This window comes from Anastrepha obliqua, chromosome 3 (assembly GCF_027943255.1).
Source record: "Anastrepha obliqua isolate idAnaObli1 chromosome 3, idAnaObli1_1.0, whole genome shotgun sequence".
Classification (NCBI taxonomy): Eukaryota; Metazoa; Arthropoda; class Insecta; order Diptera; family Tephritidae; genus Anastrepha; species Anastrepha obliqua.
The window spans coordinates 78,953,685-78,974,549 of record NC_072894.1 but is presented as its reverse complement, the minus strand read 5'-3'; the positions used below and the strand labels follow the sequence as shown (position 1 = coordinate 78,974,549).

The following is a 20,865-nucleotide window of genomic DNA, read 5'->3' as shown; positions in this document are numbered from 1 at the left end:
GGCACTTAACGCTGTCTTGTTGAAAATAAACGTTGTCCAGATCAATACCATCCAATTCCGGCCATAAAAAATCGTTAATCATCACTCTTGTTTAACACCTAACAATTGTAATTGGAAAACCCTTTATTAATGCTATGTTTTAATTTTTGTAAAATAAAGCAATTGACTAGTAAAAAAAAATTTATTGAAAATCATCATTAAGGCTGCTTGAAAGCCGTGCAATGAATTAAAAAGCAAACAGAAATAATAATTGAGTACCGTACAATCTTTATCGTGCCTCGGCAAGCAATGGCAAGAATCCGATTGTATTCCTGCCATGAAAAAACTCCTCATAAAAAATATGTTCCGTTCGGAGTCGGCTAAGAACTGTAGGTCCCTCCATTCGTGGAACAACATTAAGACACAAGCCATAGATAGGAGGAAGAGCTGGGCTATCCTGAACATCAGTACACTTGTTCCAACAAGATTCGAATTTATGAATTGTCCCGATTTACACGAGGAGACTTCTGGAAGGAAAACATTTTGTTCATGGGACGGTTGGGGAAGAGAGAAGGGATTTTGTCTCCCGTACTCGGCGACACGCTTTGCTCTTCTTTTTGGTATTTCTTATCTTAAAGCAATTTTTGAAAGTTGCTTCATTCGTTTTCTTCTTTTGTGAAAGAAAGTTCTAAGTTATGTGTTGGTTTTCAATCAAACGGAAGATAACAACGATGACAAACATCCGAACGCTGCTTGGGAAATGCACGATTATTTTTGCTAGTAAAGTAGGTATAATTTAAAATAGTTATGGGACATGTTTATGTTGATTTCTAATTTTTCCCTGCATTTCTAGATACTCAAGTTAATTTTAAGTTAATTATTTACATATGAAGTATTTTTAATTTAATTTTTTTTTATTCAAGTATAAGAATTTATAAATATATTTGAATAAAAAAGACAACAAATTATTTATTATTTAACCAGTTTGCATTTTTCATTCATATATTATATTTAAGAAACTGTTGTCGAACGATGCCTGCTTTACATGTAAGCGCGTGCTAGAATACATCCGAACCAGACGATGCTAAAGTATTAAATGTCAAAATGTTGCCGAAAACATTTTTGCCCGTGTGTACGCGAATGAAACATCAAAAGAGAATTTCCAGTGTCTCCCTTCCAGATGTCTCCTCGTGTAAATCGGGACATTCCAACCCTGAAGTGAGAATCTGAAAGAGCTGCAAAATACGCTTCCACAGCTGTTATGACTTCACCATTTAATGAAAAACACTTTCCACGTATGAATCTGTTTCGGTCTGGAAACACTAGGGACCAAATGTGGTGAAAAGGTGGATGCTCCAATAATTCGAATTGTCGTGATGAAAAAGAGGGAGACTATACTGTACCATATAATATAGTGGATTTCAAACAATAAAATCGTGTTTTTCTTATCAAACCACACAACTAATTGAACAACCTAGCACATAGTCGGAAGCTGTTTCGATCGGGATATTATTTTAAAGTTACAAAAAAGTATGTGCCGTATTTTCCTCCATATTTAATGCGTTATTAATTAAATAATAACTTTATCTAAGTCCATGACTATAAGAATCTTGCAGCCTAAATACATACCTGTATATTTATTTACTTAAATTAAAAAAAAAACATATTTATTTTGCACACTTTTGCGACTTGTCGCGAAGATAAGCCATTCCTCTTATTTTCCCCCGACCGCATCTGTATTATTATTATTAAAGCATTCCACAGATCGTATGAGTAACATTTTGCACTACAGGTGGTATGAGTTATTTCATTCAAATATTCACTCGATTCAACGAATCGGTTTTCATTGGTTGACGTTTTACTTAAATTGTATGCTAAATATATTTCTAACTGAGCACTTTGTATGATATTTCATTTATCTTTCCAAAATTTTATAAGCTGTACGTGTCTAAAGGCTATTGTCTCATTATTTAAATAAAATACCACACTAATACATACATACATTGATAAGTTTGCTACAGATAAAATTAAAAAAAAAAATATTTGGTTTTAAATCTTAATCTTACTTAAACCTCTACGTATATTTTAAGATATATTTCGTACTAAACTGGCAGTATTGTGATCTCCCTTTTCTTCTCTTTTTTTAAAGAAAATCATGAAAAATTACAAAAAATAGTAGACGGTTGCTCAGAAACTTTTGTGCACATAACTAAGAAAAACGCCAGTTTTAGAAAGTACAATGCATAAAATACTCTACATAGAAATGATTTTAACAAACAACTCGTAAAACAGAGTACAAATTTTTTTCTTAAGAAATTCGAACTTACATTTTAGGGTAGGTACTTGAAGCAACTTCCTGGACTGAAGGTTGTTAAAATCGGAGTTCTAGTTGTTACTGAGGGAATTTGGTATATGGTATTGGTATCGTATGCGGCCACCTATTAAACGACGGCAAAACAAATTTCAGACTAATTGAAAGGTTAGTTTGGATTTGGCAGCTATTCGAGTAAGACGTTTTCGAGATTTTCTCTAAGATGAAAAAAGAGCAGTACCGTTCGGTAATTCGCTTTTGGTTTTTGGATAGAAAAAAATGCGAGGAGATAAAAGCAAAATTGGATGCTGTCTATGTGGACGCTTTGCCATCTATGACCACAGTTAGTTATTGGTTCAAGGAATTTAAACCCCGGGCGAACATCCGTTTTTAATGAGGAACGACCAAGACGCCCGGCTGTTGTGGTTACCGAGGAGAACGCTCAAAAATCATAGACATGATTCTCGCTGATCGACGAACGAAAGTGTGCAAAGTAACAGAGGCCAAAAAGTTGTCGACCGGAATGTAAATTAATATTTTACATGATAAGTAGGCAATGAAAAAATTGTCGGCCCGACGGATGCCGCGATTGCTCACGCTGAATAACAAGCGGATACGGCTGTTAACTTCGAAGCAGTGTTTGGAGCAATCTAAGCGAAATCCAAAGGAATATTTGCAATTACTCGTCAACGTTGACGAAACCTGGATACATCATTACACACAATCGGCTCCAAAGAAGGCGAAGACAGTCCCATCGGCCGGAAAGGTCTTGGCGACTATTGTTTGGGATGCGAAGGGCGTCATCCGCAGGGATTTTTTAAAAAAGAAAGTACGATCACGGGACAAGTTACAGTGAGTTATTGAGCCGCTTTCACAAAAAATTGGAGGAGACACGGCCGTATTTCGCGAAAAAGAATGTGCTGTTTCACCACGATAACGCACCAGCACATTCATCCGGAGTTGTCGCCGCCAAACTGGATGAATTGCATTATCAATTGCTGTGGCATCCGATCTGGCTTCCTGCGACTTTTTCATGTTCTTTAACATAAAGAAGTGGCTCGAAGAAGAAGAAGCGTAGAAGAAGAAGCGTATTTTGGGGAGCTCGACAAATTCTATTTTTGAAGGAGTTAAAAACTGTAAGTTTAGGCAATGGAGAATCTTCGAGCATATTTTTGCCATGAAAAAGCTCCTCATAAAAAACCACCTGCCCTCCGAAGGCGATGTAAAACTGTAGCTCCTCGGCCAAACACCTGAAAATAGTATAAACGCCAATTACATAGACTCGAATATACAATAGGTATATGGCCAACGTTAAAATAAAGAGTATACCACATATTGATAAGTTTTGACTCATTTCATTTTTTTAATATATATAATATACATATTATACTAGCTGACCCGGCAGGCTTCGTACTGCCACAATCGATAAATAAAAAACCTAAACTTTTATATAAAATAGTTTTAAAACAAACAAAACGAATGCGTTTTTAATAAAAAAAGCATCACGAGGATCTTTCAACGTTCTGTCCAGTGCCTCCAGTGAACTCTTATGGGCCATTGCGCATTCATCCCAAACAATAAATTTGGATACCTGTAGAATCTTGGCCATTGCGCTATTTTTGGCTATGTTGCAAATTGGTGTTTCGGTTATTTGCATGTTTAATGGTAATTTCAAGACAAAATGTGAAGTTCGCCTGTCCTCTAGCAGGGTCGCAGCTATTCCAGATGAAGCCAACGCTAGAGCAAATTTCATTTCGCGATCTGATCCTCGCCAAAAGCAATGAAATTAAGAACGTTTTTCCGGTTCCTCCGGGAGCATCAAGGAAATAAATTCCACCAGATCCACTGTTCACAATCATCATGTTCTATCAAAGTGTTGTACGTAATTTTTTGTTCTTAATTGTGGAACATTTGTAAGAACTGTTTCGGACAATGCTTTAATGTCGTACTGTTGTTCTCTTTGTAACTCATGGTTCAATGCATCGTGCATATGACGATTTGGTGCTGTAATTCATAAACACGACAATACTTTATGTGCCAACAATAAACACATACATATCTTCTATCATGATCAATGTTTCATTGTAAATTTTTGCAGTCATTTGTAGTGTAGGATTCAAAGTTTGAGGCGCACACGATACAAAACATCCTCAGACATGTCATCTCTATACTTAACCCACAAATCTTTTGGATTCAAGGGGAAACATGTCGATATGATAACGCAAACAATGTACAAATTTGATGCGGCAATGAAGATATTACGGAATCCTTGAGCGTATCATCCCAGTGCGGATCGTTCTCAAGTAAATGCAATAGCTGACATGCCTCACGGTAAGTCGCACACAGCTATCCATTAATTGTTCTCAGTTGTTCAACCGATATCGGACCACGAACATTCACCAACAACAACCGCAAATAATAACATTCATCGTTATTTGGATGTACTATGTAGATGCGACCCAGAGCGTCTAAAGAAAATACATTTGGATGTCCTTCAACTAGTGTTCCTTTTTTTCGATGATGCATTCCAGGTGTAATATCGTGGCATGTCAGCATACAGCAAAATCATCAGTTTGACAGACTGTGAAGAAACTTGTTAATGTTGTCGACGGTGGACGTGCCGCTCTGTATGCCGCGTTCGATTCATTAAAATAAACTCGTTGACCATTTTCTAAATGGACTGCCAAACGGACTACTGTACGGTGTCTTTCATGGATCGCAAATGAAAAGATACGCCAAATTGCTTCGTTGCTACCCATCTGGTACTGTGATATTTCATGATTTGCATTGGTTACAGCGAAGACAGCTATATCGCTACCTTTGTTATAATATTTACATATGTACTTTATCGACTTCACACAGTTACAATATTCTACATTGATGTGAGTCTCAAAAGCTTTGGACAATATTGGCGAGTATGACACAATCCAACGATTATCTACATCAACATTTTGTCCTCTTACCTTCACAACTTCGCCCATTATCCGCTCGGCCATACACACAATGCTTTATTAAGAAATTTATGAGAAATTTTAATTTTTGCTTAAAAACTCTGGCAGTTATGTGATGTCTTTCAACTGGTGTTTGGCTATGTAGCAATTCCCTCTTGATTTCTGACCATTTTGGGTTACATGTGAATGTAACAAATAAGTCTGGGCGGCCATAATGTCTAACATATGACATAGCATTTTGAGCATAATCATGCATGTGGCCTGGGCTTCCTATATAAGTGGCTAGCAAAATTGTCATTCTTCCCACATTATTCAAATTGCCATCCGCATTTATAGCACCACGGAGATGAATGTATATAATGATTTATCGGATGTATGACAATCGTTCAGTCTCAATTTTGACATACATGCCAACTGCAAACTGATGAAAAAGTCTTCGACACATCAAAATATGATTTACTTCACCTTGACGGATCATGAGTCTGTATGAATAGAAACTCATAGCACTAACTTTTTTACCAATTGTGACAATTTTACTTTACCTCCAGCACAACAAAATGCAGTAGATTCATGCGTGTATTCAGAGCCGTGGAGAGAGTATTCGGGCCCCGGGGGAAACTTGAGATGCGGGCCCCTTTAAATTTTTTTTATTTATCAAAATGCGTATTACCCTCAAGTCCGGGTCCCTCTGAAAACTCCGTGCCCGGGGGAAAAAGTGGCCGAAATAACGTAATTCTGACATAGGAATACGACTATTTTCTTGATCTGTCTTTCTCTGGTCATCAGTGCAGTTAGAACGTGAGGTAGCTAGCTCTTCGCACATTTCATTGACTGCGACGACCTACAGGTAAGTCAGGTCGTCTTCTTCTCGGCATCGGAAATTGTAAAGTGTCGCTCGCTTAGCAGTAAAGTGTCACAATCACAAAATATCAATAAAAAAGAGTACATTACTTGGAATGTCACTATCGCAAAGGATTGCCAAAGTAAAGAAAGTTCTCGCTCACTCATAGATATTGTAACACAATATCGTAATACTTCTTTCCGTGTTCTAAAGTGCGACAGGATGGATTGGCATATTAGTTGGTTGTCAAATCTAATGTCAAATATTATGATGAAACATTTGATATCTTAAAGATTATCACTTGTTTGTCAAATATTTTTAGGTGCGTTAAAAAATTTGTCCGTTTCATAGCTGTAATATGAGGTCCGATGAACACAGTGAGTGAATATAATTTAATAAGAACTTTATTAAATATCAATAAAGTTGAAATTGACTCTAAATTTTATTTAGAAAACGTTTATATGGGAAGAAGAAAAGTGCTGTTTTTAGGGGTTTCCCGGCAATTATTCGAATTTTTCTCACCTTTTAAACCTTCCCTAGATCTTCACGGACATTTTAAGACCAAGATAAGATAAATCCGTTCAGCCGTTCTCGAGTTTTAGCGAGACTAACGAACAGCAATTGATTTTTATATACATATATAGATTATATATGTAAGAAACCACTCAACACCGTCGTAGAAAAAATTGTCAAAAATCAACGCGATTTTCAAACCACTAGAAACTTGCATTTCATTATACCAAAACTTAATGTACTATAAAACTGCATACCCGAAATAAAGGGATTTCCAATAACAGGTGTTATCTATCGCTATCGAGAGATGATTAACGATTTGTTATGGCCGGAATTGGATGGTATTGATCTGGACAACGTTTATTTTCAACAAGACGGCGCTACGTGCCACACAAGCAACGAAACCATTGATCTTTTACGGGAAAAGTTTCCGGACCGTGTTATCTCTCGAATAGGTGATCTCAATTGGCCACAGAGATCTTGTGCTTTAACACATTTGGACTTTTTTTCTTTGGCGTCACGTGAAAGAGATGATCTACGCCAACAGCCCAGGGTCGATTCAAGATCTCAAAGATGGAATTCAGATTTCGTGAGGCTATCGAGGACATAGGGCAACCACTATGCAATTCGGTTATGGGAAGTTTTATGAAGAGGATATTGTCCTGTAAGCGTAGTCGTGGTGGTCATTTGTCTGATGTTATTTTCCACTATTAACGGCATACCTTCATCTTTATAATGAAATAAACATCCGATCATTTGTATTAAAAAATAGAATTTTTCTTTGAATATCAAAATAACACCTCTTATTGGAAACCCCTACAAAGTTCAATGTATTTAAGGGGTTAAAGGTAGTCAGTTTTCAAAAATTCTTGTTTTTTTGCATTTTCTTAAAGTATAATATCTTAAAAATATTGTGTGAAAATTAAAAAAGGGCGCCCGGGCGCTCCGAAACGTTCTAGAGCAAGTAGGTAGCAGCAGCTGCCACCATCCGTCTTCTCGCTAACGTGCTAACGATAAAACTCGAGAGGGTAGAATGCTACGTAGGCAACAGCAAATCGATATTTTGGAAGCTTCTATGACGGCTGACGAACTATTATATGGCCCAGGAATAGATGGCACAGTGTAAGTAATTAAATAATTCGTTTAACTCTATATAAATCGATAGCAAAACTTTAAATACGTTTGTCTCTAAACTATGTTTTTTGAACTGGTGATCACTGTAACTTAAAAACCCTTTGATAGATTTCAATAAAATTTATACTGTTTTGGAAAAACATAAAAAAACGTGCTGGTCGAAGGATTTTTTTTTCATAAATTTGCATTTTTTTAACAATTAATTGTCGGTTTTTTTCTTGAAAATCTGAAAAATATTTCCTGAAGCCGCCATATTGTTAATTTGGAAAAAAGCTTCGATCAGGCACAAGATTACCTATTAATAAAACTAATTTCTCTTGTTCGATTGATTTCAGATGAATCTCCAAGGACTTGTGATGATCACCGCAAGGGACTTCTGGAGAAACGGGCTCCACACAAACAGCGATAACTTTTACAATTATAATTTTTTTTTTTTTTTTGAGATTTTGGTTAAGTTAAGTTGAGACATGTTGTATTAATGCTATGTTTTTATTTTTGTAAAATAAAGCAACTGACTAGCAAAAACAAAACTTATTGAATTTCATCATTTTTTAGGGCCTCTGACTACCCCTAACCACTTAATAATCTCGAGTTTCCGGAAAGAATATTTGTATGGGTAATCTCGCTTTTTAATTACGAATTAGAAAGTGAGCCCGGAAAAGTAGATAGCCTTGTTATATGTGAAGCTATTATAAGACAAGTATATGTTTGCTTTCATAGTAGAAATGATCGTACATAAATCCTAATTAATTTAAATTAATGTATCTACAGGGTGGACCAAATAAGACCTACTAATGAGTAAAGACTACTAGTATAGTATAGACTAGTATGCGCAGTTGCTCCATCTTGTTGAAAGCACAAATTAGGATACTGCGCCGCCGTTGGCCGCAAAAAGTTTTTGAAGAAATATGGACCGATAACTCTAGTGGACATAACACCGCACCAAACAGTATGTTACATTTAGATGGGTGCAACTGATGTTGGTTTGTTGCCCTTGGATTTTCAGAGCCCCACAATCTACAGTTTGTTTTGTTGACATAACCATTTAAATGGAAATGCGCTTCGTCCGACATCAAAATATTATTTAAAAAATCAATTTGTGTGACTAATTATGTAAGAATAGAAAAACTCGATCATTTTAACGCGTTGTGTTGTACTGTAGGGTTCCATAATAAATTTCCAACAATTTAATTATAACCTGCAAAAAGAGAAAAATAAATATGTCAAAAAAATAAAAAAGTTATTTGTGCTTAACATTAGTAGGTCTTATTTGGCCCACCCCGTATATATTTATAATTTTTAATCAAATTATTGTAAAATAGGAAATTATAAATTTTCAACAATAAATTAATTTACTCTATATTTTTTTAATTATTTTAATATTTTATTTAATATTAATTTATTTTTTATTTTATTTAACAATATTTTATTAAATATTAATTAATTTTAATAGAAGCACACAAAAATGGCTCAAGCCCCCTTCATCAACTTTGCAGACACGTCACTGCAGATGTCTACAGCCATTCATATGCATATACATTTCAACTCATGCTTACACACACACATATGTATATGCCTAAAATATTGTGCATGTATTTGTAGGCTGTTTGCATAGGCTATTAGACAATTGCCGCTGCCAAACACAATACACGCTTTGGCATATTCGGTTTCTACGACTTTTGCTGTTCTCCTGTTCGTTTGACTTGTTTGACGGTTTTACGAGTGTCAAAATCTGACAACTTAATGACAGTTTTTACTGTTATGGCAGTCGTAAATGCATTGGGTATATTATAAATTGGGTATAAGAGAAAAACGAAAACCCTCAAACGTGAAAACCGCCTTTGGTAACAAGTACATGTAACCCCAATCTCAGTATTATTATTAACAATCTCACCCACATACACGGGTAGCATGGAACCGGAACGTGGTATCCACTCACCGTTATCACATTAGATTCGTTTCCACCAGCACGCATATTTACCATAATATAAAACACCGCAAACGCGTTTCACACACAACTGCAGTCGATGGACCTCGAGTGCTTCATATTCAAGCGATATTTATGTGTGTGCTCTCACATACACTTATACGCAAGGGTATTATAATTTCACGTAATGGTTATATGTAACAGCATAAAGGAATCGAGATAGATACAAAATGATCAAAATGGTATGAATTACCGATTTAGCCATGCCTGTACGCCCGTCTCAATATAAAGATACGCTGGGAACTTTTTATATGGAAAATGCTCAACATCATATAAAAACCGATTTTTTTCAAAATTTTTAAGCAACTTCAAACTTTTACTAAACTTGAATGGGCTATATAGCTGCATACCTAGAAATTTTCTAAAAATTCTGATAAAAAAGTTGAACATTTTAATGAGAGTTGGAAATTTAAACGAATTTTGTACAAGGTTTGGGGCTTTGATTTATTTGATTTTTGTTATAATGTTACAATGAACTATATTTTTATAAGAAATTAACGAGTAAAATTTAGCATACAAAATATTGCGAGTATTGTAAAAAGATAAAGTGGCTTAATTATGTGAGCACAAGTGTATGGTATACTACAAACTCGTATAAATATGAACTTACATACATATGTCTATACGTAAAAGCACCTTCATCCTTAAAACGTCCCTTTTAACAGACATATGTAAAGGGTGATCAATTTAGAGATATCAGATTTTAAATTGAAATAAAACGACGAAAATTTAAATTGATTGAGCAATCTTTATTACTTTTGTGTAAAACCATTCTTCACATTTATTTTTTTAAGATAATCCCTTTAAAATGTTGACCCCAACTGCACCACAATGCAGCCAATCGTAAACACCAATCTTTGCTCACTAGTTGGAGAACTTCATTCGGTATCTCGTGAATAACTTTAGTAATGTCGGCTTCCAATGCCTCAATCGTCGCTTGTTTATCCACAAAAAATTTATCATAAAAGTGCTAAGGTGTGATATCGCACGATCTTGGTGGTCAATCCACTGGTCCCAGACGAGAGATAAATTGCTCACCAAAATGACGAGGTAGTAAATCCATTATTTCATGGGCTGTATGGGAAGTAGCGCCGTCATGTTGGAACCAAATGTTGTGAAGATGACGAGTTTCAATTTCTGGTTTTAAAAAGTCGTTTATCATGGCGTGATAGCGTTCGCCCTTCACTGAGACATTGGTGCTAGTCTCGGCTTTGAAGGAATATGGGACGATGATTCCTCCAACCCATAAGGCGGGTCAAAAGGTTGTTTTCAATGGATGCAATGGCTGTTCTTGAATAGCTTCGGGTTGCTCTTGAGCCGAAATATGGCAATTTTGCTTGTTGACGTAGCCATTAAGCTAAAGATGGGTCTCATCGCTGAACAAAATAAGTTGGCCTGAGCGCGCGATAAACACTTTTCATAGAGTGTCGATTTTCGTAACACAATTCAACGATTTGTAAACGTTGTTGAGACGTATGTCTTTCCATGATAATATTATATATCAATGAATGCTGGGAAAAAATTGTATATAATAGTCATGCGTGATCTGTCAAAGCACCATACTGAAAAAGTACCTCCAATCTGATCACCCTTTATATTTGAATAAGCTATGTCTATATTGAAACGTTATGTTGCGTATTTTTCGTATGAATATATGTACATATACTCGTTCATACAAGTACCTATGTGCATAAGTATGTATGTATATATGGGACTATATGAAAAGGATACTAAGCAAACAATTCGTATATTGGTTGGAGGTTTTTTGGGGACGATTTTATCTTAATGAAAAATACCATATTATATGTGGATGTTTGTAATAAAAGCCGCCACATCACAGAAGCCTACTTCTAACGATACAACTTTGCTGTGCGCCTGTTTCGGAGTTATTTCGTTTTTCAAAATTGTTCGTTGCTTTTGCCTTGACGTATGTGCATACATATTAAGGCATGTAGTGGTATACGAAATGAAGTAATTATATTCTTGTATCATAATTTACTTATTTAAGGTCAATTTAAGGAGTCGAAGAAAAAATCATTGACCGAGGTGGGCGATAACTTCATTCTACGTTACCGGAACGACCCGAATTTATGTCCGGCCAAGAAATGCACTTCAGCAGCACTACCAGCATTTAAGGTGACTGTTTATGCTGTTAGAACAACAGCCACTGATAATGATTAAGTATTACACATGGGGAAACGCTGCGTACCAATAAGAATTCTCCAGATTCCTAATATTCATTCCATATATAGAGTAGCTCCTGATGTTTATGATAAAAGTGAGAGATCAATGCATCTGAATTGTCTGATCCGTATACCTATGCCGTATACATTTCCTGTTTACGGCTCTTGTTCGGATAAGCTTTAAGTGCCCTTTCCATAGGGAAGACTTAAACATTAAATTTGTGAGTAATGCACCCATTGCTGACGCACTTATGTGTAGAGATTATAATTCATTATGTAATCCCAGCCTGCTTGATTTCGCTTCATCTAGATCTAATTTTTTTAATTTTAAATTTAGTTGCTTAATATTATATATATTCATATTAATTGATAATATTTTAGTTGCCAACTTTGGCTTGTTTTCTTCACATATTTGTCTAGTCTGTAAGGGGATTTATACTTTAGATTAGTAAATAAAATAAATAATTCTCAGTCTCACAAAAGTAAGGCAGCTGTGGGTCTCTTCATCTGTGGAAAAGCATCAAGACGCACAAATACCCAACAAAGGGTGTAAGTGACAATTATTATTATGATTTCAAATTCTTTGATTACTGAAACCAAATAATAATTTATCTTTTTGTTTTATGATTGTATTAATGGGCAAGAGAGGCCTAATTTTTCAGTCGTAAATGGGTTAATTTTGTTAATTAGAGTTGTTCTTCACTAAGCAAAGCAATAAAAATATTCATTCAAATGAAATAGATTTATAGGTGTTATTAATTTGGTCTATTGTGCAGGCCGCCATAGCCGAATGGGTTGGTAAATGGCTACGATTCGGAATTTAGAGAGACCGTAGGTTCGAGTCTCGGTGAAAGTTCAAAATGAAGAAAACGTGTTTTCTAATACCGGTCGCCCCTCAGCAGGCAATGGCAAATTTCCAAGTGTATTTCTGCCATGAGAAGCTCCTCATAAAAAGTATCTGCCGTTCGGAGTCGGCTTGAAACTGGAGGTCCCTCCATTTGTGGAACAATATCAAGACGCACGCCACAAAATGAGGGAGCAGCTCAGCCAAACACCCAAAAGGGGTGTACGCGCCCATTATGTATACATTTATATACAAGGTGCCGCAAAAGTAACCTTGCGATGTTTTTTGGCTGTAATTTAAAACAAAAATGAAAAACTTTGATTCTTCTTGTGGATTATTTTTATTTGGTCTTTTTTAATTTTTTTTACATCAAGTCGAGAATATGATGTCATGTAAATGGCCGCCGCCACAGTTGATTGCCATTTGAGCCCTTTTTATGGCATTTTCCATCACTTTGGCCAAAACTACCGGCGATAGGTCCTCACATTCTTGACGGATATTGTCTTTAAGAGCTGCAAGAGTCTGAGGCTTGTTGATATAAACCCGCGACTTCAAAAAGCCCCACACAAAGAAGTCTGGAGCGGTCAAATCAGGCGATCTTGCTGGCCAGTGCAAATTGCCAAAACGGGAGATTAGGCGCCCGGGAAATGCATCCTTCAGCACATCGGTTGCGGCACGTGCAGTGTGTGCCGTTGCATCGTCCTGTTGGAACCACATGTTTTCCAATCCCGATTCATCAAGTTGCGGCAAAGAGAACTCGTTGATCATTGGTCTGTAGCGCTCACCATTCACAGTAACCGTTTGGCCCGCGACGTCTTCGAAGAAAAAAAGTCCGATGACTCTTCCAGCGAAAACAGCACACCATACAGTGACTTTGAGCGGGTGTAATGGCTCTTCGTGGGTTACACGCGGATTTTCAGTGCCCCAGAAGCGTAAATTTTGTATATTTACGTACCCGCTAAGATGGAAATGGGCCTCATCACTCATGATTATTTTTGATGAAAAATCATCTTCCTCTTGGTGGTGATTAAGGATGGCTTGAGCGTATGTTAGACGCGATTGGCGGTCAGCAGCTAACAGCTGATGCACCGTCTGGACTTTGTACGGAAACATCTTCAAATCTTGTACCAAAATTCACTGTAAAGATCGTCGACTGATACCCATTTGCGTGGCACGTCGTCTGGTCGATGTTGACGGCGCTTCCATGACATCCTCAGCAATATTCTCTGCAGAACGGCTACTACGGGGTCTGCCACCCTTGGCAGCATCTCGTGTTGTACCAGTCTCTTCGAGGCGAGCGGCTAAACGTCGTAGTATTTCACCAGTAGGCGTTGGACGGCGAGGAAATCCGCGGCGAAATTCACGTTGTGCCAAAGTCACCGACCGATTATTGGTCAAATAAATAGTCAGCAATATTCCGCGTTCTGAAGCAGTGTAGCGTAACATTGTTTACTAACGTGTATTTCGCATGTGTTTACTACACAAATGCCAAAACAGAACTGACATTAGGGGCCAATCGCAAAATTTTTAGCATTTTCTGATAGGAGGACTACTTTAGCGCCACCTGTTACATATATTGTGCAGCAGTACGAGAATCACACCTTGAAACGAGCACTTCGTCTTAGATGGGTCCTGATTGCTATCCAATTACCCTATTCGCAGAGCGAGAGTTGGTGGGGACCTTATTTATCTCTCGACAAATGACATTGACCGCCTGTCGAAAGTCCTTGTCTTTTACTTCAAGAAGGTTGCGTCTGAAGTGCCTGGAAGGTGTCACAGCTTTTAGAGGTGTCTGCTGGGATGGTTTGCAGAAACTGGTCGCGGAGCATTATATAATATAGGGTCTTCCAAACAGAGCTGTTATTTTGATATTCAAAGAAAAATGCTATTTTTAATAGAAATGATCGGATGTGTATTTCATTATAAAGAGAAAGGTATGTCGTTAATAGTGGAAAATAACATCAGGCAAATGACCACCACGACTACGCTTACAGGACAATATCCTCTTCATAAAACTTCCCATAACCGAATTGCATAGTGGTTGCCCTATGTCCTCGATAGCCTCACGAATTCCGAACTCCATCTTTGAATCTTAAATCGACTCTGGGGTGTATACCTTCTCTTTCACGTGGCCCCAAAGAAAAAAGTCACAAGGTGTTGAATCACAAGATCTCGGTGGCCAATTGTGATCACATCTTCGAGAGATAACATGGTTCGGAAATTTTTCCCGGAAAAGATTAAGATTTCGTTGCTTGTGTAGTAGCGCCGTCTTGTTGAAAATGAACGTTGTTCAGATCAATACCATCCAATTCGGGCCATAAAAAATCGTTAATCATCTCTCAATAGCGCAATCCATTCACCAATAACACCTGTTATTGGAAAACCCTTTATTATATTTTACTCGTATTGTACATCAGAAGGCTAAAAGTAGTTTTCTTGCAGGTCTGAAGCTTTGTAGCTGATCCACACTAGCTGTGTAGCTACCCACATCGAAGCTGCATAGTTTAAATCCGACAGAACAATTACCTTATATGTTGCCAACAAGGTTCCTTTGCATTTATGAATGCAAATAGGTGGTTTGTGACTACCTTTTGGAAGTGCGTGGACGAAACACCAAAATGATAGAAACAGTGTTTTCTGAGGTATGGTGGTACCGGCTGATCAAAATGATTATTAAGCAATTTCTGCTCGGATGCCACAGAAGGCGTCAGCCCTTCAGACATTTGCTACTTATCCAAACTTGGCAACGACATACCAAACATATGTCCACCTTGTGAACGCACACCGCAAGACATTAACCACCTATTCACATGCCCTATCAAACCTGCTCACCTAACACCTCTTTCCCTCTTGATCCAACCACTCCAGCAACACGTTTTCTGTGCCTACCGTCAGATGAGTTAGTCGAAGGCGACTACACCACAATGGCAGGGTTTAATAAACTGCTACGACAACAACAAGTTTTTTCTAATAGCTGCCTCCCTTCGGCTCGCCAAAAAAGATAAAAAATTATCCATGACTTAAAAATTTAGAGAGCAAAGTGACAGTTCGATGCTTGAAAGACGTTCATTTGTCATCTATGGTTCATTTAATGCTGGAGAAATTTTAGACAGCAAAAATTATCCATCACGAAAACATATGTATGTATGATCTGACAGCATATGATTGAAATTTTTGTAAACAAACAAATTTAATTTTTGTGGAATCTGGTATTTCGTACACTTTTGCCCTTGCGTCGATTTGAAATTTGCAGCGTACAGTCAAAAACAATACAAAGGAAAACTGAACAACAAAGAAAGTGAGTATATAAAGTACGAGTATATTTCTATATATATAAGTATTATTTTCTATATATAAGTTTTTTGAATAATTCAAAACTTTTTAACCAAACTCAACTGACATGTCTTCTACTGGTTTTAGCAAGTGATAGCAAATTTTCCGCTCATTAACTTGCTTCCTCTTTCTTCTCTTTGGAAGATAATTTCCGTAACGCTCCTAACAGCAAGGCGAATCTATTAAAGGTGGCGTTGGCAAATCAGCTTATTTGTTTTTTTCTTTCGCCGTGTCCATGTAGCTGTAGCACAGAATAAAACAAGGCGAATTATTTTTTTGTTTTAAACTTTTCCAATACTTTGCCGTGACAAGCAAACGTACAAATATTGTTCTTGGTCTAGTGCCACCACCTTTAATAAATGCGCCTTGGTTAATAGTATAAACATAATGAAATCGTCGAGCGGAACAATGTCATCGAGTTATTTTTGTCCCAACAATTTGCTCGGTCAAACAGAACCAAAACAAAACCCTCATTGTTTTTAAATTAATTCAAATTATAGAAGTTTTAAATAACATATTTACAATATGCGAGAAATTTCTGCAAATGGGACAGCGTTTGCGAATATTTATTTACATTTCTCACTGCCAGTTGATTTTGTTGCCAGCGGTAAAATTAAACATAAATTAAATCTATTTACGACGAACTTTGCCGTTGCTGGGGTAAAGTGCAATCGAATGTACTCCAGTCTGTTTTAATTATGACATCGAATCTTCGCTCGCCGAAGTCCACTCAGCGATTTGATTATGTTTATACTAATATATAATTTTCTGTCGAACGCAACTTATATTTAATGTTTTATGAAGTACTCTGGGGGATTTTTGGACAAAGGCAAATATATATACATGAAACGAAAGATTTATTTGGATTTTTTTATTAATCATGCAACCTTTTAGATTCCAGCAACGACTCTCCAATACAACTTAATCTAGGGGTATATGGTAAATAAAATTTTCTTTGTCGATAAGGACTAAATATACAACAGGCCGTTATTACATTTGTTTGGAGTTCTCCCCGGTTTTTCAAAGAATTTTTTTATGTGGTTTTTAGTGATTTATTGGCATCAATACAAAAAGAACATATCTTAAACTTGGACGAGTTTTACGCCGCTTTGTGTATATGTAACTAAGTTTCTTTTTTAATTTGTTCCGATTTATATAACATGAAATTTATACAATATATGGTACAATCAAAAATCTTTTCGTTAGGAAAACAAAAGAAAAACTTTTTATTGGCGCAACAAGTAAAGCAGATGTGTTTTTGACCTCATCATCGGCTTTTGCCTTTTTGCTTACCCTCTTTCTTAACAAATAGTTACCCTACAATCTAAACATTCGTCTACCACTTGCAGCTCTCATTTCCCACCAAAGCCACCCATTAAATTTCCTAAACCACCGAGACCACCAGCTGCACCCTGTTGTAGTTGTCTCATCATATTCTGCAGTCCACCAACTCCTCCCATTTGCTGCAGCATGCGCGGATCGATCATTTTCGCCATTTGCTGATTTAACTTCGCCATTTGAGTTGGATTCACATTTTTTGCCATGTCACCTTGCTTGAAGAGACCCTTAACGCCGCCCATTTTTTTCACCACAGCTGCGAATTTTGTGTAATGAGAAATTAAATCGCGCACTTCTTTTTCGAGCACACCAGCACCCTGAGCTACACGTACATAACGTGTTGGCTGCTTGGTGAATAATTTAACACCGTCACGATTATCTAGCTCTCCATCAGACATACTATCCATCATGGTCATCATACGTTTTATTCGTGCCATGGATTCTTGTTCACCGCCTTTGGTCATAAAGTCTTGTGAGAAACCAGGAATCATGCCCATTATTTGGGAGAAAGGGCCCATTTTCATGATATTTTGAAATTGTTCGTACATATCACGTATAGTAAATTGACCATGTTTGATCTTCTCCAGTAGCTCCTCGTTGCCGTCCAATTTAAGTTCGTTGACCTTAAAAACAAAATAATGAATAAAATATCTTGTAAGTCAATAAAATGTTTGAAGAAAGGGGCTGTAGCGACAGTCCTTATGTATATATATATATAAAGGGTTTTTCAATAGGTGCGCTTCAACTTTTTTCGGATAGGGAGGGCGAACGACGCAATATTTTTAATTTTTCGCTTGTTATTTGTAAACTTCATTAGTATACATTTCATCATGGAACGCTACACACTTGAGCAACGATTGCAAATTGTGCAAATTTTTTATGAAAATAATCGTTCTGTTGCTGCTACTTTAAGAGCATTACGGCCATTTTACGGTCCATTTAACAAGCCGTCCCGTTTTGGGATTATGTGAAGTCATTGGTCTACAGTAACAAGCCGGCGACGATTTGAGAGATCAGAGCCAATATTGAACACCAAATTGCTGGAATTTCGGCCGATTTATGCAAAAGAGTGGTCGAAAATTGGGTTCAACGATTGGGCTTCGTAAAACGTGCACGCGGTGGTCATGCAAAAGAAATCCAATTTCATACTTAAATGTATTATATATGTTCAAACTCGATAATAAAAAAAAATTAGTTAAAAAAGTCAAACCGTTTGTGTTTTATTCAAAAAAGTTCAAAAGTTGAAGCGTTCTTACTGAAAAACCCTATATATATTATATATAATTGGCGCTTGCACCCTTTTTGGGTGTTTGGCTGAGCTAATCCTCTTATTTGTGGCATGCGTCTTGAAGTTGTTCCACAAATGGAGGGACCTACAGTTTTAAGCCGACTCTGAACGACAGATATTTTTATGAGGAGCTTTACAACTTTTTCATTCCGTGTTTCACGGAGATTACATCCTATGTTCTCCGAATTACAGCCCTTAGCCGGATATAAATCCGGGTTGTTCCTGCAACGAAGAAAAACGTCGGGGGAACGTAGAACCGAACGGAATGACCCGGAGTTACTATATATCTGGCCAAGGACAGTCACTCCAGCAGCACGCCTCGTACATGTATGGGGAATGTGTTTGCTCTTACAACAACAACAACATAACGGCCGTACGATGAAGAAATCACAACACCATTTTTAAAGTCTTATCAATATAAAATGAAATATCTTCAAAGTATTTACCTTGTCAATAAGTCCTTCGATATCACCCATACCAAGAAGTTTGCTTATGAATGGTTTCGTCTTAAATGGTTCCAAGTCGTCGATATGTTCTCCTGTACCGATGAAAATAATTGGCGAGTTAGTTGATGCAACAGCTGAAAGTGCACCACCACCCTTCGCGTGACCGTCCAGCTTGGTAATGATAACCGAACCGATATCTACTTTCTCTTTGAAAGCTTTCGCTTGAACCTCACAAGCTTGCCCAATAGTGGCATCCATCACGAAAATTATATTGTCTGGAGAAACAGCTCGAGACACAGCCAACATTTCTTCGAACAGAGACTCCTCTTGTTTGTGACGACCGGAAGTATCAACGATGATAATTTCAAAACCTTCACGCTTAAACATTTCTACACCTTCTTGTGCTATGACGACTGGATCGATTTCTGTATAGCTGCCGTAAAATGGTATACGCGCTTTTGTCGCATTCTGCTTGATTTGATCATAAGCACCAGCACGGAAAGTATCAGCGCACACAAGACAAGATTTCCAGTTGCGTTTTTGGTAGTGATAGGCTAGCTTGGTACATGTTGTAGTCTTGCCTGAACCTTGCAGGCCGACGAACATTATAATATTGGGTCGACCCTTCACAGGCTGATAAGGCTTCACACCTGGATCGACCAATTTGATCAATTCCTTAAAAACAGCAGATTGTATCATGCGTCGCTTATTCAATCCACCTGCCATCTCATCAAAATCAATCACAGCCCGTACATTCTCTCGCAATTGTTTCACTAATCGAATATTCACATCAGCCTCAAGCAAGGCTGCACAAATTTCTTTCAACATTGAATTGAGAGCCTCTTCATTGATAACTGTCGCCTTACTCAGCGATTGGATCGCCGAGGTAATCTTCCGTCCTAAATCTGCCAAAACCATATTTTTGCCGTTCTAGCACGTGCGCCCTTGCAATTTTTATTCTATTATATTTTCACAATCGTTTTTATATGTTTATGGTTTCCTAAAAAAACAGAACAACGGAGGTGAAATTAGAGTAAATTTTACTTTTTGACACGTTGATGTGCACTACTTGCTAGTTGTCAAATTCACACTGACAGATTCCATGCATGTGGAACCGTTTGGAAAGCTACTTAGTGCATTGTAGCTAGCCAATACCAGATGGCGCCGGTGTCGTTGTTTTTTAGAAAAGAACGTACAGTGAACTCACCCTACAAGAAATGTATGATAGATCCTTGATGGTGTTTGCTTTTCTCTTTATATATGTAGCTTGTGAGAGTTTTCAACTCCCACTTTATTTACGATACTAAATTTGGTTTTATAATTACTTATATATAGCCCGAAGTCTTTTCTGTGTTTTTCCACTTTTTCACTAGCGTTGTATCGTCTGCGTAACGAGTGTTATTTATATACGTCTAATTAACTTTAATAGTTATTTATTGTGTCTTTAAATGTACGCGAACAATAATGGAGATAGTACGCACCTTTTAATAATAATGGAGATAGTATGCATCCTTGTACCACTTTCTCTAGATTATTGTCTCCGAATTTATTTTCTGTAGTCTGAATCCAATACAAAATTTGTATAAATGTTATGTCATACTTGTTAATATATAATACTTCCATTATTTTAATTACCTTGTTATGCTGTATTTTCTCAAAGACCTTCTCGTTGTCTATGAAACACATGCAGATCTCTTGATTGGTGTCCTATGATTTT

At 37.1% G+C, this 20,865-nt stretch overlaps 1 protein-coding gene across 1 annotated transcript; it reads right to left on the bottom strand.

Moving 5' to 3' along the window:
- Positions 1-16,042: 16,042 nt before the first annotated feature.
- On the bottom strand, positions 16,043-20,221 carry LOC129242861 (signal recognition particle subunit SRP54). Its single transcript, XM_054879749.1, has 2 exons — positions 19,149-20,221; positions 16,043-18,037 (listed from the first exon to the last, which is right to left on the bottom strand). The coding sequence occupies exons 1-2, from the start codon at positions 20,064-20,066 to the stop codon at positions 17,429-17,431; spliced, it is 1,527 nt and encodes a 508-aa protein (XP_054735724.1). The 5' UTR covers positions 20,067-20,221; the 3' UTR covers positions 16,043-17,428.
- Between the last annotated feature and the right edge of the window lie 644 nt (positions 20,222-20,865).